General features: G+C 42.7%; 1 protein-coding gene across 1 annotated transcript in view; it reads left to right on the top strand.

Moving 5' to 3' along the window:
- LOC126188211 (uncharacterized) overlaps positions 1-20,783 on the top strand; it is a 484,166-nt gene that overhangs the window by 302,627 nt on the left and 160,756 nt on the right. Inside the window, exon 2 of the mRNA XM_049929762.1 lies at positions 19,111-19,485. Within this exon, the coding sequence (XP_049785719.1) occupies positions 19,111-19,485 (375 nt within the window). The remainder of the gene's footprint in view (positions 1-19,110; positions 19,486-20,783) is intronic.

Genomic DNA, 20,783 nt, shown 5'->3' with positions numbered 1-20,783 from the left:
TACTCACCCGGATTTTCTCACTTTATTGTTACAAGCTGTTACTTTTTTGGCGTAAAGTAGATCCTACCGTTTTAGATATTGAAGCCGTGATACCTAGATTTCCGGAAGGCTTTCGACATCGTTCCTCACAAGCGCATTCTAACCAAACTGAGTGCCTACGGAGTATCGCTTCAGTTGTGCGACTGGATTAGTGATTGCCTGCCAGAAAGGTCACACAGTTCGTAGTAATAGACGCAAAGTCATCGAGTAAAACAGAAGTACTAACCGGTGTTCCCCAAGGAAATGTTATGGGCCCTCTATTTATCGTGATCTATATTAACAACATCGGAGACAATCTGAGTAGTCGTCTTAGATTGTTTGCAGATGATGCTGTGATTTACCGTCTTGTAAAGTCATCAGATGATCAAAACGACTTGCAAAATGATTTAGATAAGATATCTGTATGGTGCGAAAAGGGGCAATTGATCCTGAATAAGGAAAAGTGTGAAGTTATTCACATGAGCACTAAAAGAAATCAGCTAAATTTCGATGACGCGATGAGTCACACAAATTCAACTAAATACCTGGGGATTACAATTACAAATAACCTAGATTGAAACGATAACATAGATAATATTGTGGGTAGAACAAACCAATGACTGCGATTCACTTTCAGAACACTTATAAGGTGCAACAGGTCTACTAAAGAGACTGCTTACACCACGCTTGTCCGCCCTATTCTGGAGTATTGCTGTGCGGTGTGGGATGCGCATCATGTGGGAGTGATGGATGACAATGAAAAAGTACAAAGAAGGGCAGCACGTTTTGTATTATCGCGAAATAGGGGAGATAGTGTCACAGACATGATACATGAATTGGAGTGGCGATCATTACAACAAAGGCGTTTTTCGTTGCGACGGGAGGTTCTCATGAAATTTCAATCACCAATTTTCTCCTCCGATAGCGTAAACATTCTGTTGGTACCCACCTACATAGGCGACAAATGATTATCACGATAGAATAAGAGAAACCAGGGCTCGCTCAGAAAAATTTAAGTGCTCGTTTTTCCCACGTGCCGTTCGAGAGTGGAACGGTAGAGTGACAGCGTGAAGGTGGCTCATTGAAGCCACCGCCAGGCACTTTATTGTGAATAGCAGAGTAATCACGTAGATGTAGATGTAGTATTGTGCAGTGCAGACGGAACCACTGAGGTCATAAGATCGACAGAAGTTATTCTGTATGAGTTCAGTAAAGGCAATGGGAATGCGACCCATAAAAGTTCCAGCACTAAAACAACACAAATAATTCTAAGAAGCACTCACTCTCCAGGCATATAGCACTTCTTTTTGCAAATTCTCTTCGTATTTTTTCATCAATTTTCTGATAGGCTTGACGCGGCCCGCAATGATTTCCTTATTTCCATCAAAAGTTTCCTCGCAGAATAACACTCAGAGAGAGACTGCTCAGATATTTGCTGTACGTGCTTCAGTGACAGGCTTCCACGACAATTTTTTACTCGTACAACAGTCTCCCAGCTTGCTGGATGCAGTGTGCCACTATTTCTTCTTGTGCGTCACCTTAAAATACCTCTTGGACGCAACGCCCTAAATCATGTGCATATTCCAATAGGGCACCTGTTTCCTCACATAGTTTGTGCCCTCTACGGCTCCCTCCAATAGCACGAAAGTCTAACCAATCTTCTAGCTAATATTTTCCACATAATATTTCCATGAACGATTCTGCGGAATACCTGCTCATATCGTATCTTTTCAGTAATCTACTGTAATACGGAATGTCAAATGACCCAAATATCTGCTTATCCTATTTCCCCGAAGTTCGCCATAAATTATCCAATTCCTTTCTCTCAATAACGCCAAGGACTGACCCTTTTCTTGGAGAACATCGGTCTCTTTGAGCCACTTTACCGACGTCCTCCATTCTTTGTCTGACACACTTTAATTTACTTTCGAGATATACTAAGTGATCAAAAGTATCCGGGCACCCTCAAAAACATACGTTTTCCACATTAGGTGCATTGTGCTGCCACCTAGTGGTAGGTACTCCATACTAGTAGCTGTACAGTAGAACCCCTCTAATCCGACCTTGGATGGTCCGTCACTCCTGTTAGTCCGACCACGCTCAGGCTCGCGAGCCTGTACCGACTTGTCACTGACTGGATGCCTGTCGGGCCATTGTTGCGGTATCTATCGCTGTGCATATTGTTATACTATACGTTCGTTATTGTACAGTGTGTACAGTTGTATGTTTTTCAATAAGTCTGGATACAAACGTAAACACTTAACTCTTTCACTAAATGAAAATTTAGCAGTGCTACAAAGGCTGGACGAAGCAGAATCGCTCCAAAAAATTGCAAAGAAAGTGACTGTAGGTGTTACGACAATTAAAAATTGGAGGAAGAATCGGAAAGACATTGAGTTCGATACAGTTACGACTGATGGTGAAAACACTCTGAAGAATCGCAAAACATTAAAAAAGCCTAAACTTGAACTGCTTGACAACGCATTGTGGATGTGGTTTTGTCAAGAAAGAAGCAAATGAGCTCTAATATCCGGGCCAATTCTCAAAGAAAAAGCGATAGTCTGGCACAAAAAACTGGAAGCCGAAAGTAAATTTGCTGCCAGTGAAGGCTGGATTGATCGTTGGAAAACTCATCACGGTGTCCGATTTGTTTCTATTTCCGGTTAAAAACAATCTGCCGATGCCGCAGCTGCTAAGGAGTTTTTTGTTAAGTTTCAAGAAATTGTGGAAGAAAATGAACTATTACCCTGACAAGTGTATAACATCGACGAAACCGAGCTGAACTTTAAAATGTTGTCAACAGAAACGCTCGCAGCTTCAAATGAATCAGTGGGAGGAACTTATAAAAGACAGAATAACAGTCATTCCTTGTAGCAACGCAGATGGTACCCACAAGCTCCCCTTGTTCGTCATTGGCAAATCTAAGAAGCCAACGGCATTAAAAAATATAAACTTATCTTCCTTGCCGGTTTATTACCGCAATCAAAAATCTGCTTGGATGGACTGCAATCTTTTTAAATCCTGGTTTTTCGACGAGTTTGCGCTATCGGTCGAAAGAGACTTGAAACAAAACAAAAAATCGGCCTGTTCGTGCTCTACTGCTGTTGCATAACGTACCATCACATCCATCTGAGGAAGATTAGGTGAAAGGGGACATAAAAGCTCTCTTTCTGCCTCCTAATGTGACCTCACTCATCCAACCAATGGATCAGGGCGTTATCCATTGGTTAAAAAGGCGATATCGCAGAAAGTATATCATCTCAATCTGAAGGAAGTTAACACTTATTTGAGGCAATGAAATCCCTCCACATCAAAGATGCTATCTACACAATTGCTGCAGCATGGGATGAACTAAAACCTGACACACTGCGGAAATCGTGGCGTAAGTTTTGGCCACAAGTTATGATTGAAAATGAGCATACCGAAGATGAGAAAAACAACGACGCACTGGAAATCGTTAAAGATCTACAAACTCTGGAGCCGAACGACCCTGCCAATGAAGCTGAAGAGTGGATCAACGAATGTGACGAAGACTGTGACACTTTTGAAGAGCTCAATGGCGACCTGATTGTTGCCGCTGTTAGCCAGGAAACCGTGAATGAGGACTCGGACGCCGAAGAGGTATCCCCCACCCTTTTGACATCGAGCAGAATCCAACTTCAACTCCAATGGACGTTTTGTGGATAAAAAAATGGAGGGACACTGCATGTAAATCTAGAATAACATCTGATAAACAAAAATGTATCACTGACTCTTTTTTCCATGTAATTTGTTTTCGTTTTTACTTTGAAAACATTGCGTACAGTATAATCATTTCTTAGTTTATATGTAAAGTAGTTTATTTCTTTGTAAAAAATTTCTTTTTTATATACAGTGCTATAAACATTTTTTAGTTTACAGTATATATCGTTTATACGTTATGAAGTACAGTACAATATTGTAATTTGTCGTTTTTCCTATTAAAACCAATACATATTATAGTGTGTGTAGACTTTTCTCGTTAGTATGTTGTTTAACACTGTGTACAAAAAATCTTTTTATATTACCGTAGATGTCTTTTAGTTCTTAAATCGTTTAATGTTTTTGTATTAAATGCCTTTCTATATTTTTTGCAATAAATATTAGAGTTTTCGGATAATCCGACCTTTTTTTCGTTCCGACCATGGTCCCGGTACCGAAGGTGACGGATTAGAGGGGTTCTACTGTACTTCAATAACTGAATTCGGGACTAAGTGCCATCTTAGCGTCGGTGAGCTTGTTTTGTGCACCACGGGTGGCGATACAGATAGTTACATTCACCTTTGTATTTTATTTAAGATGGTACCGGAATGGTTGTTTGAAGTGACGTGTTTCGAGCTTTCGTTGTCTTTCATGCTAGTGAATAAAGTTCTCCATGTTTTCTCTCCTCGCTCTCTCTCGTTTTTGAATTTCTTGACCGTCATAATTCACTGCTTTTTATATGAATGAATGATTTATACTCATATTCTAGCCCTGGTCTTCATGAATTCGCAGTTATCCCTTTGTATCAGGCTACCTCCCCAATTTATTATGTATCACTAGGGAAACAGTATAGCAGCTGTGGCTTCCCTCTGTTTTCCTACCCATTACGGTCATTAACCATCAACTGAATCCCTGTTGGATGAGGATTTGTTCGGTGCCAGTCACGGTCGGGACAGCAGCTGATAGGTAAGTGAATGACAGGCCTCACCATCTGCAGCAAAACAGACATCTTTCCAAATGAACATTCAATAGTATTCACTCCGTCCTCTGCAGCAACCAACAACCACCACACTATTCTCTTCTAGGCGCAGAGTAGCGTTCAGCAGGTCCTGTACTCCACTTTCATGGTGGATAGCAATGCCATTCATAAATCTTATCATCGACAGTCCCTCTACCTGAATTTTAATCTCGCTTCCGGCAACTTCACTGGTGCATAAATAACAGTCTTTAAAACTGAGAGCAGTTGCCAAAGAATCTGGAGACTGGTGCTTACTGACAAATGACGTCAATGTGCCAGTACTATTGTTGGACGAGAAAGCAGGTGTTTGGCGAGAGCGGAGGGAATTGTAAACTTACCCCGACCCGGCCCGGGACGGTGACGTAATTAGCACGGAAGCCGCGCAGCGCTGCGCCGGTTGCCGCTATTCAGGCGCGAGCCGCGCCTGCTGCCGACAAGAGGCGACGCGTAATCGATAAGTCCTTAGCGGCGTTCCTCACCCCCACCCCCACGGCCGCCCCCACTACCACCACCGCCGCCCCCGTAATTGCCTGTCAACTTTTGTCAGCATCTGACAACGCCTCGCGGTACAAATGGAAACTCTGACGCCGTAACAGGCGCCTTGCTGAGCCCGTCGACGCTGACGCCGCCGTCCCGTCAAGATCTGACGTGGCGGATCGCGGGACGCCCTGCCAGCTAAAAGTTTCCCCAGCGCGGTGCATTTATATTGTACGTATTTCGTCTTACATGAGACCCAGCCCCACGTTACCGTTTCCATAACGTTCAGCGGCAGCACCAGAGGTGCACAAGAAACTCAACTTTTCAATGTAGAGTGGTAGCGAACATATTTCTTCATCTTGATTGTGGATGTCAGCTCTGCTGTTTTGGTTTTTTATATGTTTATCAGGTTCCGTTGGGCCACGTGGCCTGTATCTACTAGAACCGGCCTCGAAACGAGTCAGCGCATACTTCATAGAATGCTGATTAGAAAATTTATAAACCAAAAATTAAACAGTCATTGAAATTGAAATTGGAGTGGAGAGAAAGGAAAGCAAAGGTATTATTGATGTCAGCTGCACCGGGACATTATGCGGAATCAGCTGCGGACACCGCAAATTAATATAATTAATGAATTATAAGAAACATAAAAATAGAGAATACAGAAAAGTAACACATTACAAAGAAAGAATCTCAGATACTGAGAGGAACTCGTTTGCACAGTAAAAGAAGCTACAGCAAGGAAACCTTCTAAATTGGATTTAAATTCTTTGGGTTAATCACACAAATACTGCAGCTCTGCAGGAAGCCTAAGGGAAAATGAAACCTGGTGAACTGTGCACGCTTTCCTGTGATTTGATCAAGGAAGTGGTATCCAAGTGTATACAGCTTTTCCGTCTAGTGTCCACTTAATGAATGTTGCAGTTCGTTCCTGGTAGCACGTCACCCTCAACAAGAAATTCCGTGATGGAATATATGTACAGAGACTGCTCACTCAGAATGCCGAAACACCTGAAGAACGGCACACCCGAAGTTCAATATCTGGCAGCTGCAGATCAGTCTGAGCGACTCTCTTTAGGTGAGACATGGCCATCTGGTCGAATACCATCTGTACTCATCAGTCTGTTCCACCACGCCGAGTGTGTCCGTTAAGTCTAGCTATCGTTTCAAAAAACCGTTAACTTAGAATCTGTTAGATACAGAAGCGTGGTTCATTGTAAAACATTTCCCACCTGTCAAAGTTTTATTCCTTTGTTCTTTGCTTTTGACTTAGTCCGCATCAGAATTCTGAGAGACCTGGAGAAGGCTCACAATGTCATCTTGTACGCTCGATCCATACTGTAGAACAGTATGAAAGAGTATCACCAGGAGAAACAATGATATGGAGATGGTTCAAATAATTTTGAGACACAGCCAGTGTCAAAAACCTTCCCCGGAGGGATTGTCCCCCTCTGTACGAAGAACGTGTTGACAGTAAAAGCTGTATTTCAAGGCAACCCGTAGAAGTCAATGCGTTATGCATCACGTGAATTGCAAGAAGAAACATGAACTGTCCATGAAGAGCTCCCTAAGATTTTACGCCTTTCTGCGTGCAAAGTGCAAATGGCCCAAGCATTGTAGTCAAATGGTTATTCTGTGCAGTATGCGCATGCGTGTTCCGTGTTGGTCACCATAGATGCTGACAATGACTGTCCGAGATTGCGCCTGCTGAAAGCTGAGGTGACCTTCCACATTTCGCTCTCTCCTGATGTCATGCCTTTAAACTTCCTTTTGTGTGTCTACGTCAAGAATCGCGTGATCACAAAAGTCATGCCCATAAACTTCCTTTCGTGTGTTTACGCCAAGAATCGCGTGATCACAAAAGCAATCAGTACACTGCCATGCTTCGTGTTTAACTTTGAGTTTAAAGTTTAGAAATATTTAAACTTGCAATATTATTAGTTTTTTAAATAATGAAAAAGGAAATAAGGTTAGTATATGTACAACTTAATATTATGATAACAAGACCTGTCGTAGTACAGGGTTTGGACAAAAATATGGAAACACTGCAAGAAATCCCTACTTTAACGTAAATTAAGATTTAAGGGAAACTTTGAATCTAAAGAAATATTACCTAGCCATGAAGTGAAAGCAACAATACCGAGGGGTGTCGAGATAAATCCTCCTGTTCCTAATATCTGCCTGCGACAAATTTCTTCTGCCCGCGTCTGTATAAACACGATGTATCACTAGTCCAGTGTCATTTCGTCCAAACAGCATTATAAGCAAACGACTGCCAAAGAGCAGATGTCCGTCGCCAACAGGGTTCTTGTGGTAACAATGAGCTTGGTTCACACAACAGCCTCTTACACAGCTCGCTCATTTTCAACAATGGAGTTGTTGCTGATACTTGGGTATGCTATGGTACAGGTGGTCAGCCCTTAAAATAACCGCCTGATGAACATTTTTTTGCCGCGCTGGCAGCCCGCCGGTGGCGCGCTGCTGGAGGTTTGACAGGCGACTGAATACAGTGTATCGAGTGCAAGTGTTTCAAGTGCAATTGCTAAATACAAGTATTCTATTCGCCAATGAGTGTTCACGTATGATTCATATCTGCCTACAGAATCAGTACATGCTGTAAGAACAATATTTCAAGACGAGTTTCCTGATATTCTGGTCCATAATAGGAGATTAATAAAGAAATTTCGTGAAATGGAAAGTGTTCTCCACAAGAACCATAGACAACAACGTTCAAACGGCTACGAAGTTACTGCAGTTGCAGACCTACAAAATGACTTGAGTGCAAAAACCTAATCTGCCCCTGCGAAAAGATTTTGGTTTTGTGAGTGGATTTTGAATATGGTGCACGATATTGACACTCATCTATCTTGGTTTTTCGACGAATCATAGTTTCATTTAAGTGGATACGTTAAGTTACGAAATAACCGTTGCTGGAGTTCTGAAAAGCCTAACGTCACACACGAAGCTCCCCTGCATGATTAAAAAATTGGAGGGTAGTTCGCTATTAGCGGTGAGAGAATATTAGGTCCAATAACAGCCTCTATTTCTTTCCGGGAAAGAATTAACAGCGAAAGATATACGAAAAAATTGTAGCTTTTTGTTGCCAATTAACTGATACAGGGCGTGGTTTAATAATCTATCAGCATGACTCTGTCGTGGCACGTACAGCCCACTTCTCATTACTGGAAATTTGTGACGTGTTTGAAGACAGGATTATCACCAACATCATATGGCCTCGTCTTTATCCTGATTTGGCACCCTGTGATTTTTATTTCTGCGGCATTAAAAGAGAATGTGTATATATCAAATCAGAGGGACCTGCAGAGTGTAAGGAGCAGTTTTCTAAGCAAATGTCAGAAATGCTTGAACAGCAAATAGAGGCAGTTCCAGCACCTCCTTGCTTAATTGACGTAGGTTAGTAACGTTCTTTCTTATGTATGTTAGGAACAACTTCCGCGACAAATCGTGCTATATTTATTGCGGATCTCCCGCCACCCACGCCGCCGGTATAACAGCCGGCCTCACGGGCCGGCCGCCGGTTCATCACCCTGTAGTATTTGAAAGGACGGCGAGTAGGTGCTGAAGCAAATACGCTACTTGACCGAAGGCTTCTGACATTTGCCTGTTTTTGCACCTTGGGAGAGTCACGACAGTGGAGGAAGAAGGCAAAGAATAGTCGTTTGTATACATAAGTATTTGAAAGGTAGAACTAACATATTTTAATGTCGTACACGCTGGCACAGTGACAAAATCCTTGTAAGGGCAGTGTTTTTCTCTTTTTTCATAAAGATTTCATATCTGTTTGCTTTGTACCTGTTACCACAATGACCATAAGAAACCTTTATTAAGGACATCATTAGATGGAGATTCCGGCACAAAAAAGTGTGGAAGTAACTATGATACTATATTTTTTTCTCACTGTGACAACTAACTTCAAGAATATAAACAATATAAGCAGGAAAGAAATTAAGATGAAAGGTATTTGCAATTTTGTTGCACCAAGGTTCGGTTAGTACAACCTGCTTCGTAAATTAAAAAGCGATAAATAAGAAAGCTGTCAGTAATGAGATTATGGGAACAATAGTGCCTCATTTTAATAAGCTTGCATAAAGTTAGTATATTTTTCAATGTGCTTACAAAAATAAGAGTAAGAAAAAAAAGTTAAGCTAATAGGGTATCGAAAGGAGGGCAGTCTTGGCGGTTCTGGTATGAACGCTGATTCCCATCGACATGCTCGGAGCGTCGTTGCCATGCTGTCCACGAGGTTCGTCGAGACGTTGCAGTTGAAGTGTGCCGTACTCTTCGATGGTGGCTCCTCTGAGGTCATTCAGTGTGTGAGAAATATTGCCGCGAAGATGCAATGCAAGTTTCAACTGGTCTCTAGGATACTCAAACGGGTTCGTATCATTAACTACCACAAAGCATTCCATTCGGTTTATTCCTGCGTCCATGAGCATTATATTCACGAATAGCGTGTGTGTGCTCTTCCTCGTGCATTGTCTTCTTGGAAGGCCAGAATGCTGACTGTAGAGCTGCACAGTAGATTTAAAGATTCTGTACCGACGCTGAAATCATCTCAAATTTTTCACCGCCATTGAAACCATGGACCTCCATGTCTTTTCGTCTCTGCTCTCTTCTACGCTGACCGTTGGACCTTAGACAATGCATGCACTCGCTTGTGAAGAGAAACCACCGTAGTAGATCTATGTTGCGTTACAGGTTGTAACCTCCTCCTCACTTATCGACCTTAATGACAGTGAAAAATTAAACCGCGTGCACCTAATGGAAATATGGGAAAATCTATCGTCACCAAAGTTAATATGTCGGTAAAGAGGGAGGAAAGGGTTACATCTAAATGAAAGGAAAAATGCAGATGAAATTGGTGAAAATTAATTTTGAGAAAAGGGTAAAATTAATAAAGAAAGTAAATGGGCTGTCGTTACATTAACAATTAATTGGTGTTAATTAGATATTTGAGATTTGTGGAAAATTACGGTCGCCAGTCCTATGGACAATTACTATAATAACTGAAAATGAAAGATTATTGCACATATAATTAGCACTAAAAGCGTGGCAACTGAAGGTTGACACATGTTCTGTGAAAACTGAAAGTTTGTCAGAAATAATAGATTTCACTACACTCTGACTTAATTTAGCAAAAGAATTAATAAAACCAGAAAATTGAAAGTTAATTTAGTGACTGAAATTAATAGTGAGGTTTGGTTCTGAAGCACTACGAAATTCAATAAAATAAGGTTAGTCTTGGGCTACCTCAACAATCATTTCAATAGCTACCTGAATCTACGCAATTTAGAAAAAAGAGATTTAACTTTGAACTTGAATTAAATTATTCTGGATAATTAACAATTGTAACATTTAGTACGTACCAAGCTGAGGTGCAGTCACAGGTAAGCTAAAATATGCTAACAAAACTCGCACTCTTAATTTGTGCTTGTGTAATCTAAATATTGTAGCCAGCAATGAATACCTTAACTGAACTTTCAAATTAAATCAGTGAGATGGAATGATATTACTTTAATGGTGGGGTCTGAATTTCAACGACACTCGAGTTCATTTCGGAAAAGTAAGGAACCCTGCTTGGTAATGCAATTGGGACAATGAGCAACAAAGGTCCATGCTAAGTTGTTGTAATTTTAGTTACGAAAATGGAATAGTTTGAAAAGCTGAGGTCTGCCATACAGTTCTAAAACTTTACGTGCTTCCAGTCATCCTTGTTGGTTGATTGAAGGTTTGAAGCCGTCGATCGAGGAGGTGGCGACAGTCACTCATTGTCGGCCGTCGCTGTTGAAGAAGCTGGATGTTGGCGCGCCTTCTTCTCGACACAGTCATCAGGCGAAACGGGCTCTTGATGTGCGCCAGCTAATGCTTCCCGTCAGCGACACCGTGTGAGAAACTATCATGGCAAGTCGAGCGCAATTACATGCTGATCAACGCCGAAAGCGCGGCAACTCGTGGGAGTGTCACACAACACACCTGCTCCACTGCACTACCCCAGCCAGACTCCCTCTGCCCGCGCTCCACGCGGCAGAGTTCACACTACCAAAGATCCTACATACTTTGATTCTTCACACGACTTATCGATGTAATCGTTCGATAGCATAGTTTTCCCTAGGCAAGACCCAGCGTAAAAATGCAAATATTGTTTACAAAACAAACCAATTATACATCGACATAAATGCACACACACACACACACATACACACACACACACACACACACACACACACACACACACACACACACACATATATATATATATATATATATATATATATATATATATATATAAACAATTACAATATATAAAGAGACAGAAATGCCACATCTTCAGGTGACAAAATATGAAAAAAAATTATAGTACAATAGATGGAAATAGGAGGATATGCATTTCCGGCGTTACATGGTGCGTTCATGCCATATTCTTAGCGTGCCATGATATTTGGAGGTCTGGTGCTAGTGCTCCCAATGCAAACTACAGGCAACATTGATCGTGTGAAATGAGATTAATAATTTGTGTAAACACGGCCCTTCTAGTTTCTTACGAAAAGAGGGCATTCCATTCCGTTGCAGCTCTTGCCCTAAAACTACGAGCCTCATAATACCTATGTTGTTGTTGTGGTCTTCAGTCCTGAGACTGGTTTGATGCAGCTCTCCATGCTACTCTATCCTGTGCAAGTTTCTTCATCTCCCAGTACCTACTGCAACCTACATCCTTCTGAATCTGCTTAGTGTATTCATCTCTTGGTCTCCCCCTACGATTTTTACCCTCCACGCTGCCCTCCAATACTAAATTGGTGATCCTTTGATGCCTCAGAACATGTCCTACCAACCGATCCCTTCTTCTGGTCAAGTTGTGCCACAAACTTCTCTTCTCCCCAATCCTATTCAATACTTCCTCATTAGTTATGTGATCTACCCATCTAATCTTATAATACCTATATAATGGTTAAAAGCTGGGACTGTTGACCGTCGACGCCCACTACAATGGTAAGCATTGATGTTTTGTGTCTGACAATGGCTGCTGAATACTCCAATGACGTCACTATTGTGTACACAAGTTTGCTGGGTAACTTCCTGCGCTGACGAAGTTTCGTGCCTTAAAGGTATAAAACGTGAGCGCGCTAACAGTGAAATTTTCAGGCATGCTGGCAGACTGAACGGGGTACGGAATTAACATTTTACCGTCCACGATTGGACACTTTGCGCGATCTGTTGAACTCCTCTGAGAATACTGTTTCACTTTCACCTCTATTGCGTAGTGATTTGCTACGAGTAACCGAAAACTGAGAAAGAGATTTCTGAACAAAATAACACAAAATAAGGAAGTCATAGTAGTGTTACAAATGGTTATGTCCATAAGCAACAAATTGTGATAATCTATTCTGTTTAAGACCTCACTGACTCGAAATATTTTTAAAACCAGAACATTAAAGTAGCAATCCAAAACCTGGCTTTTATTGTTGATGTTATTCACTGAGTACAGCGTTTGCAAGTTGAGGTCAATAGAACCGTACACTATGTTTTAGTGTCACAGCAAACGAGTTACACACCGAATTAAAATATTGAATAATTACTCCATTGCCATGAAAATCTCCTGTGATAAACAATATATTACATTAGTGAAGAGGCAAAAATAAAGTGTGTAAGTATCCTAAACAAAAAAAAGGAGAGTAGTGTTTAACATCCCATCGACCCGATGTCGTTACGAACGGATCACAACCTCAGGAAAAAGAAAATGAGCAACATCCTTTCTAAAGATCCGTCTAGTAATTTTCCTTCAGTTGCCTTAAGCAGTCTCAGGAAACGCCGGAAAATTTAAATTGGACAGGCATTTGAACCATTACGCTCTGGGATGAAAGCGCTGTGTCTTATTACAGCGGCTCTTTGACTGGTAGGAATACATTTAGGTTTGTCCTGGACAATTACAATAAAACACATTTACGTGAGATATCCTGCACTGAAATGGAAAAGCACGAAAAGGGCAGTCCTCACATTACGACCTCCAACCTGAATGACTGGTGAAATACGAAAGCAGACTTTCCGATACATAAGTCCTGTTACATTCATACGCGAAAAGTTAAGTTTCTAAACTCCGCTGACCTACTTTTTTTTTCATTACATTCGTCATTAGTAAATCGGTTTTGTTAGTGTTTCGCTGACTCGCATGTGGCTCACTGTCATTCGACAATGTTTAATTAACTAGACCAAAATTTAAAGTAAGCTGTAAAATTGAATTACATTGCTCTAAGTTGTGCGTAGATTATTGTCTTCCTTTCAGAATCTCAGTTTTGGTAGACAATTGAAACAGGAACTTGTTTTTGCGTGTGCCGTCCAAATCTTGACAGCTATAAGCTAACTTTGTGCTATGCTGCATATATCATTATAGAGTGTTGAGTACATAAATTTAAACGTGTGCTTCATGTGCATACATATAGGACCTTCACACTCGACATGTGGTTACCGTTGTGTGCAAGCAACGAAGTCTGGTCAAATTAAATTATAAATCCGCCACTGCATGTCTGCAGCGTAATGGAACGCTGTGTTTATCTTTTATTGAAGGAAGCCATCTTCTAAAGAACCAAGGAAATCATACGATTCTGTTCTTCAGTAATAAGACATTGTCCGTACCACCTGAACGGGCTAATGGTGGAAAACCAGCAGGTGCTGAGAAGGTCGTAGCACTTTTATATTCAGTTTGTAATCTTCACGTGAGAATGCCTCAGAATGTTTAATGTTTCAAATTGTACCCGTTTCTAGAAAAAAGTCAATCAATATGGAGTCCCTGCGGAAAATACCAGCTACCGCTACACTATTCCACAGGGTCAAGTTGACTTTTTACCGTTAGTTGTACCATATTGTAGCAATTCCTAGGCATTCTATATATTTCCCTAAAAGGTTACTGCTGAATCTTAAGGTAGGTATCATTTAGTGTTGAAATGTTACAGTGTCATTTTTGATTCAATCAGTACCTAGGGACGCTGGTAGATGGCTGAACAGCACCTGTTAACAGCTCAACTAATAGCTGCTTTCGAAGATTCAAATCTTCTCATACAAATGATATGAATTTAACATTTACTAAGTGTAACTAGTGTGCTGTGATTGCCCGATTGGTGTAATTATTTCGCTTGCGAAATATGCGTGAAGCTCTGTATATTACATGCCATTACAAATGATTTGTACAATTTGAATCTATGTAAGAAAATGTCTGATGGCATCGTGTCCCGGTCACTTAATTAATCTAAACTCTCTGTTCTTGCAGTCTTCTTGGCCTACAAAGAAACGTTTCTGTTACGTCATGTACTAAAGCGTCAGTCAGCAGCACAGGACGAACGCTTCGAATGGCTCTGAGCACTATGGGACTTAACTTCTGAGGTCATCAGTCCCCTAAAACTTAGAACTACTTAAACCTAACTAACCTAAGGACATCACATACATCCATGCCCGAGGCAGGATTCGAACCTGCGAACGTAGTGGTAGCGCGGTTCCAGCGCCTAGAACTGCTCAGCCACACCGGCCGATCTTCATTTGTCTATCAGGAAGTTTACTCAGGGTTAGAACCAGGAAGCGTTCTTACCCAAGGTAATGTGGAGCGGTAGAATTCAGTGCATAGGAACCGTGGAGACGAAGCTACTTTTAATACACAAAGTAACGCTCATCTGACAAAATTTCACGGTGGACATTATTACATCACGAGGCTATAGCCAGGAAGAAGCGATGCCTTCCTGTGACTTGGAACAGACGTAGCGGCTACCCTCATGTGGCACAAATGATGCCCTCCCTTAGCTTTTCCAAACTGTAAAGATCTCTATCGTCAACGGTTTCCACATACCTCAGTATGACAATATAACAAAACTCTGCCACGATGAACTCGTTCTGTTGGTCCACGAACCTAACATCTTAACGGCTACTGAGCATTTTCTAACGTCCTTACCGTCACTGGTTGTATATACACTATTGGCCATTAAAATTGCTACACCAAGAAGAAATGCAGATGACAAACGGATATTCATCGGACAAATTTATTATACTAGAATTGAGATGTGATTAAATTTTCACGCAGTTTGGGTGTATAGATCCTGAGAAATCAGTACCCAGAAAAACCACCTCTGGCCCTAATAACGGCCTTGATACGCCTGGGCATTGAGTGAAGCAGATCTTGGATGGCGTGTACAGGTACAGCGGCCCATGCAGCTTCAACACTATACCACAGTTCATCAAGAGTAGTGACTGGAGTATTGTGACGAGCCAGTTGCTCGACCACCATTGACCAGATTTTCAATTGGTGGGTGATCTGAAGAATGTGCTGGCCAGGGCAGCAGTCGAACATTTTCTGTATCCAGAAAGGCCCGTACAGGAGCTGCAACATGCGGTTGTGCATTATCCTGCTGAAATGTAGGGTTTCGCAGGGATCGAATGAAGGGTAGAGCCACGGGTCGTAACACACCTGAAATGTAGCGTCCACTGTTCAAAGTGCCTTCAATGCAAACAAGACGTAACCGAGACGTGTAACCAATGGCACCCCGTACCATCACGCCGGGTGATGTTCCAGTATGGCGATGACGAATACACGCTTACAATGTGAGTTCACCGCGATGTCGCCAAACACGGATGCGACCATCATGATGCTGTATACATAACCTGGATTTATCCGAAAAAATGACGTTTTGCCATTCGTGCACCATCGGAGACGCTCCTGTCTGTGATGCAGCGTCAAGGGTAACCGCAGGCATGGTCTCCGAGCTGATATTCCATGCTGCTGCAAACGTCGTCGAACTGTTCGTGCAGATGGTTTTTGTCTTGCAAACGACCCCATCTGTTGACTCAGGGATCGAGACGTGGCTGCATGATCCGTTACAGCCATGCGGATAAGATGCCTATCATCTTGACTGCTAGTGATACGAGGCCGTTCGGATCCAGCACGGCGTTCCCTATTGCCCTGCTAAACCTACCGATTCCATATTCTGCTAACAGTCATTGGATCGCGACCAACGCGAGGCAGCAATGTCTCCGATACGATAAACCGCAATCGCGCTAGGCTACAATCCGACCTTTATCAAAGTCGGTAACATGATGGTAAGCATTTCTCCTCCTTACACGAGGCATCACAACAACGTTTCACCAGGCAACGCCGGTCAAATGCTGTTTGTGTATGAGAAATCGTTTGGAAACTTTCCTGATGTCAGCACGTTTTATAAGTTGCCACCGGCGCCAACCTTGTGTGAATTCTCTGAAAAGTTAATCATTTGCATAACAGAGCATCTTCTTTCTGTCGGTTAAATTTCTCGTCTGTAGTACGTCATCTTCGTGGTATAGCAATTTTAATGGCCAGTAGCGTAATTAAGCTCTCTAATGATGTTAAATTGTTGAAACTTCGACAAGTTACTTGTCTACGAGGAGATTAATAATGTCAATTATGGACGGTAGGAATTTCAGTCAGAAAATGTTATGCACACCAGAAGACACGAAATTAAGTCCTAGTTAAGGCATTTCTGTATCTCTCTTTCGTCGTGAAGTACACTATCCGAATGGGACGGAAATCGGTAGATGTGATGTACATGTACAGACAAACAAATGAATACAATGTCAGACAAATTGGTTGACTTATTCAAGAGAGAGAGAACTTTACAAATAGAGCAAGTCAGTAACGCCTTAGTCCACCTCTGGTACGTAAGCACGCAGTTATTCGGCTTGGCAATGATTTATTGAATTTTAGGATGTCCTCCTGCGAGTTACCGTACCAGGTTCTGTCCAGTTCGTGTGTTAGCTCGTCAAAATCCCGAGATGGTTGCAGGGCCTTGCCCGTAGTGCTCCAAACGTTCTCGTTGGGAGGAGAGATCCCCGACCTTACAGGACAAGGTAGGTTTTGGCAACAAACAAGACATGCATTACATTGCTGAAACGTAATCGTGGGATGGCTTGCCGTGAATGGCTACAAAATGGGACGTAGAATGTCGTCGACGTACCGCTGTGCTGTAAGGATGGCGCGGGTATGGGACAAAGGGGTCCTGCTATGAAAAGAAATGGCACCCTAGAGCGGTACCCGTCGCTGTCGGTCGGTGAGGCACCACTGTCTGGGGGGTCTCTAGGCACATCATCAGACTGGAATATCACTGAATGGAGTAGAATTGTCGCCAGTGGTCAGTACCACGTTGAACTGAGGCCTGATGACCAGCGAGGACATGTCTAGGAACGTCCCAGACAGCGGGGGATACCAACCTGTCGCTCTTCAGACGCTGCCAGACGACTAGGAGTGATGTTCTGCGGTGGCAGTTCTTTTCATAGCAAGACCCCTTTGTCAGACTTCAGTAGCACCATTACAGCACAGCAGTACGTCGACGATGTTCTGCGCCTCGTTTCGTTGTCTGCCAAACCCCACTTTAGCCTGCAAGGTCCCCACATCTCCCCCAACTGAGAACGTTTGGAGCATTTTGGGCAGGGCCCTTAAATCAACTCGGGATTTTGATTATCTAACGCGCTAATTGGACGGAATTTGACATCATACCCTTCAGAAAATCCAGGAAATCTGTAAATCAATGCCAAACGTAATGATGGCTTGCATAACGGCCAAACATGAAACAAAGCTGTATTCACCTGCTCAATTCGTGAAGCTCTTTCTCTTGAACCAGTGTAACCTTCCAACAGTAATAATATTTATTCGGCATTCATATTCCGTACCTCCCAACAGTTTATTATTCAATAACCTCGCAATAATAACGTGGTAACCTCTCAATAAAATTGTGGCTCACTTATAACCATTCAATAATTGACTGAATTTAAAGTGGTAAATTTTGCAGTGTTGCGTCATGGCCCTGAAAGATCATTCTGAATAAATTGAAAGTTCTTACCTCAATGAAGTCGCCGGATAACGCGTATATATCTGCTCCTATAAGAAATGTTTTTGGCACAGCCCAATGCAAGGCTGGCCGCTAGATTTTTCATGTATAAAAGAACACGACTGATTTTTCTTTACGATAATCGGGATGACCATGGATTGCAGAAATTAATTATTCTTTGAATTCAGATTGTCAAAAAATTAATTTTATAAAAAGGGTTCCGATGGCTCCGAGCACTATGGGACTTACCTTCTGAGGTCATCAGTCCCCTAGAACTTAGAACTACCAACCTAACTAACCTAAGGACATCACACACATCCATGCCCGAGGCAGGATTCGAACCTGCGACCGTAGCGGTCGCGCGGTTCCAGACTGTAGCGCCTAGAACCGCTCGGCCACCTCGGCCCGCGTTAATTTTATAAAAATGATTATTATTAAAATATTTTTGAAACATTTACATGGGAATTGATATAACAATAGTACAAATTCTCTTGTAATAAACTACAGATGCGCGCGACTGCTTTTAACTTATATTACATCGCTCAGGCATCGCCATCGCTCCCCAACGACCGGCCCAGCCAACTCCACACACATGACTGCTAGCTTCAACTTACTCCTACTGACACTGATCTTACTGCAGCCAACACTGCTCTCTTGTCTGAGATTCTCTTATAGCTTACATATCGCAGGCAGCGAGTGAGCAATCCATTGAAATTACATCTGCTCGAGTGCGCTACCAATAAATTCTTTAGTCGTGGACCTCTTACACCAGTCATGCAATTTTTCTGAAATTTTTACCGTTTGTCTGTTTACGTACATCATATCTACCGATTTCCGCCCATTCGGATAATTCCTTCATGGTGTGTCGTTTTCTATTTTCTTTTGTTTCTTTTCTTTCTTCTTTTCATTTTTTTTCTTTCGTTCTCTGTTCTCCTTCTGCACAGCTCTTCCAATAGCAACATTACCAATGTATGATAGACACAGTACAGGTGGTTAAGCGCCTGTTTCCCTTCCGTGTTGCAGGGGTGGTGGGCGTGACGATTACGGACATGCGCGTCCCCTCCGAGGTGCGCAACGGCTCGACGGCGGCGGTGGTGCTGGACTGTGAGTACTCGCTGCGGCCCGAGGAGCAGGGCGCCGACTCCGGGCTGGTGGTCAAGTGGTTCTTCAACAACAGCCCCGAGCCGGTGTACCAGTGGATTCCCGGCCAGAAGCCGCAGGACCTGGGAATCCTGCGCGGCCGCCTCAAGCTGGCGCACCGCGCATCCACCAGCCACGCCAGCATGCACCGCGCGCTCTACATCGTCAGACCGACCACCGAGCTCAGCGGCGAGTACCGCTGCTCCGTCTCCACCTTCAAGGACGAGGACTTCATGACCAAGAAGATGATTGTCTACGGTTAGCACCAAACAGCTATTCTGCTAATAGACCGTAACCTTTTCTCCGTCAGTTCCACGTACGAGGGTGGCTGAAAGAGTAAGATGGCAAGTCCGTGTGCGAAGTTTACTGGAGAAAACAAAGCGACATATCGAGTTACTAAGCCATAGGTAAATAAAGTGATGAAGTCTAATGTTACATGTTGCTTTACAAAAACAGACATAATGTCTGATGGGATAACCGCAATAACTGGTTTTTCCAATGTTATTTACAATCCTTCTTGATTGAAAAAAATGTTTATTCACATGACCGGCTTCGGTTCCGCTAGAACCATATTCAGATCTGCAATTTCGGTTACAGGAATAACCCGTCCATACGCCTGTAACCGAAATTGCACATCTGAATATGGTTGTAGCGGAACCGAAACCGGTCACGTGAATAAACATTTTTTGCAATCAAGACGGATTATAAATAGCATGTTGCTTTGTTGTTGACGTTTTGGTTTGTGGGGTGCTCAACAGCGCGGTTATCAGCGCCCGTACAAATTCCCAAACTTTGCTCAGCGCAATCTCGCCACTTTCATGGACGATGATGAAATGATGAGGACAACACAAACACCCAGTGATCTCGAGGCAGGCAAAGTCCCTGACCCCGCCGGGAATCGAACCCTGGACCCCGTGCTCTGGAAGCGAGAACGCGACCGTGAGACCACGAGCTGAGGATCGACGTGTTGCTTTGTTGTCAGAACTGGACCTTATAAGAAACAAAACTGATTTTGGTCTGTCAGTTACATTCATATGAAAACAAAAAAGAAACTAAACATATTTCATATTGATAAATACAAACAAAAAACCAAAACTAAAACCCTCGAATGATAGCACAGCAAACATTACGCTTTCGTCTCAATGTAATCTTGAATAACACATCGTTTATCAAACAATAGGCCCTCCTCGTAATTCTTGACACTTTTCAATGCTGTCAGGCGTCTCCTTACCAGATTGCCCAGATAGGCCTTTGGGATATTGTCCCATGCCTACACAGCGTCCTCTATGATGTCCTGTGGTCTTTGACAGGATGAGACCATTTCAAATGGCACGTTCTAGCATGCCCCGTGCATTCTCAAGGCAGGTAACATCTGCAGAACTCCATTACGAAGGTGCTCACAAGATTGTGGCGATGTGGGGCGTGCACTGTCGTCCACCAGCGTCGACCACGCTCCAGTATGTTCACCAGCTAGAACCAGAATGCATACAACAATGTCGTCCTGATACTTCACACCAGTTATCCTCCCTTGCAGTGGCACAACGGGTATCGTGCGG

The sequence above is a fragment of the Schistocerca cancellata genome, chromosome 5 (assembly GCF_023864275.1).
Source record: "Schistocerca cancellata isolate TAMUIC-IGC-003103 chromosome 5, iqSchCanc2.1, whole genome shotgun sequence".
Lineage (NCBI taxonomy): Eukaryota > Metazoa > Arthropoda > Insecta > Orthoptera > Acrididae > Schistocerca > Schistocerca cancellata.
Note: the sequence above shows the minus strand (reverse complement) of the source record. Positions and strands in the feature narration are given on the sequence as shown.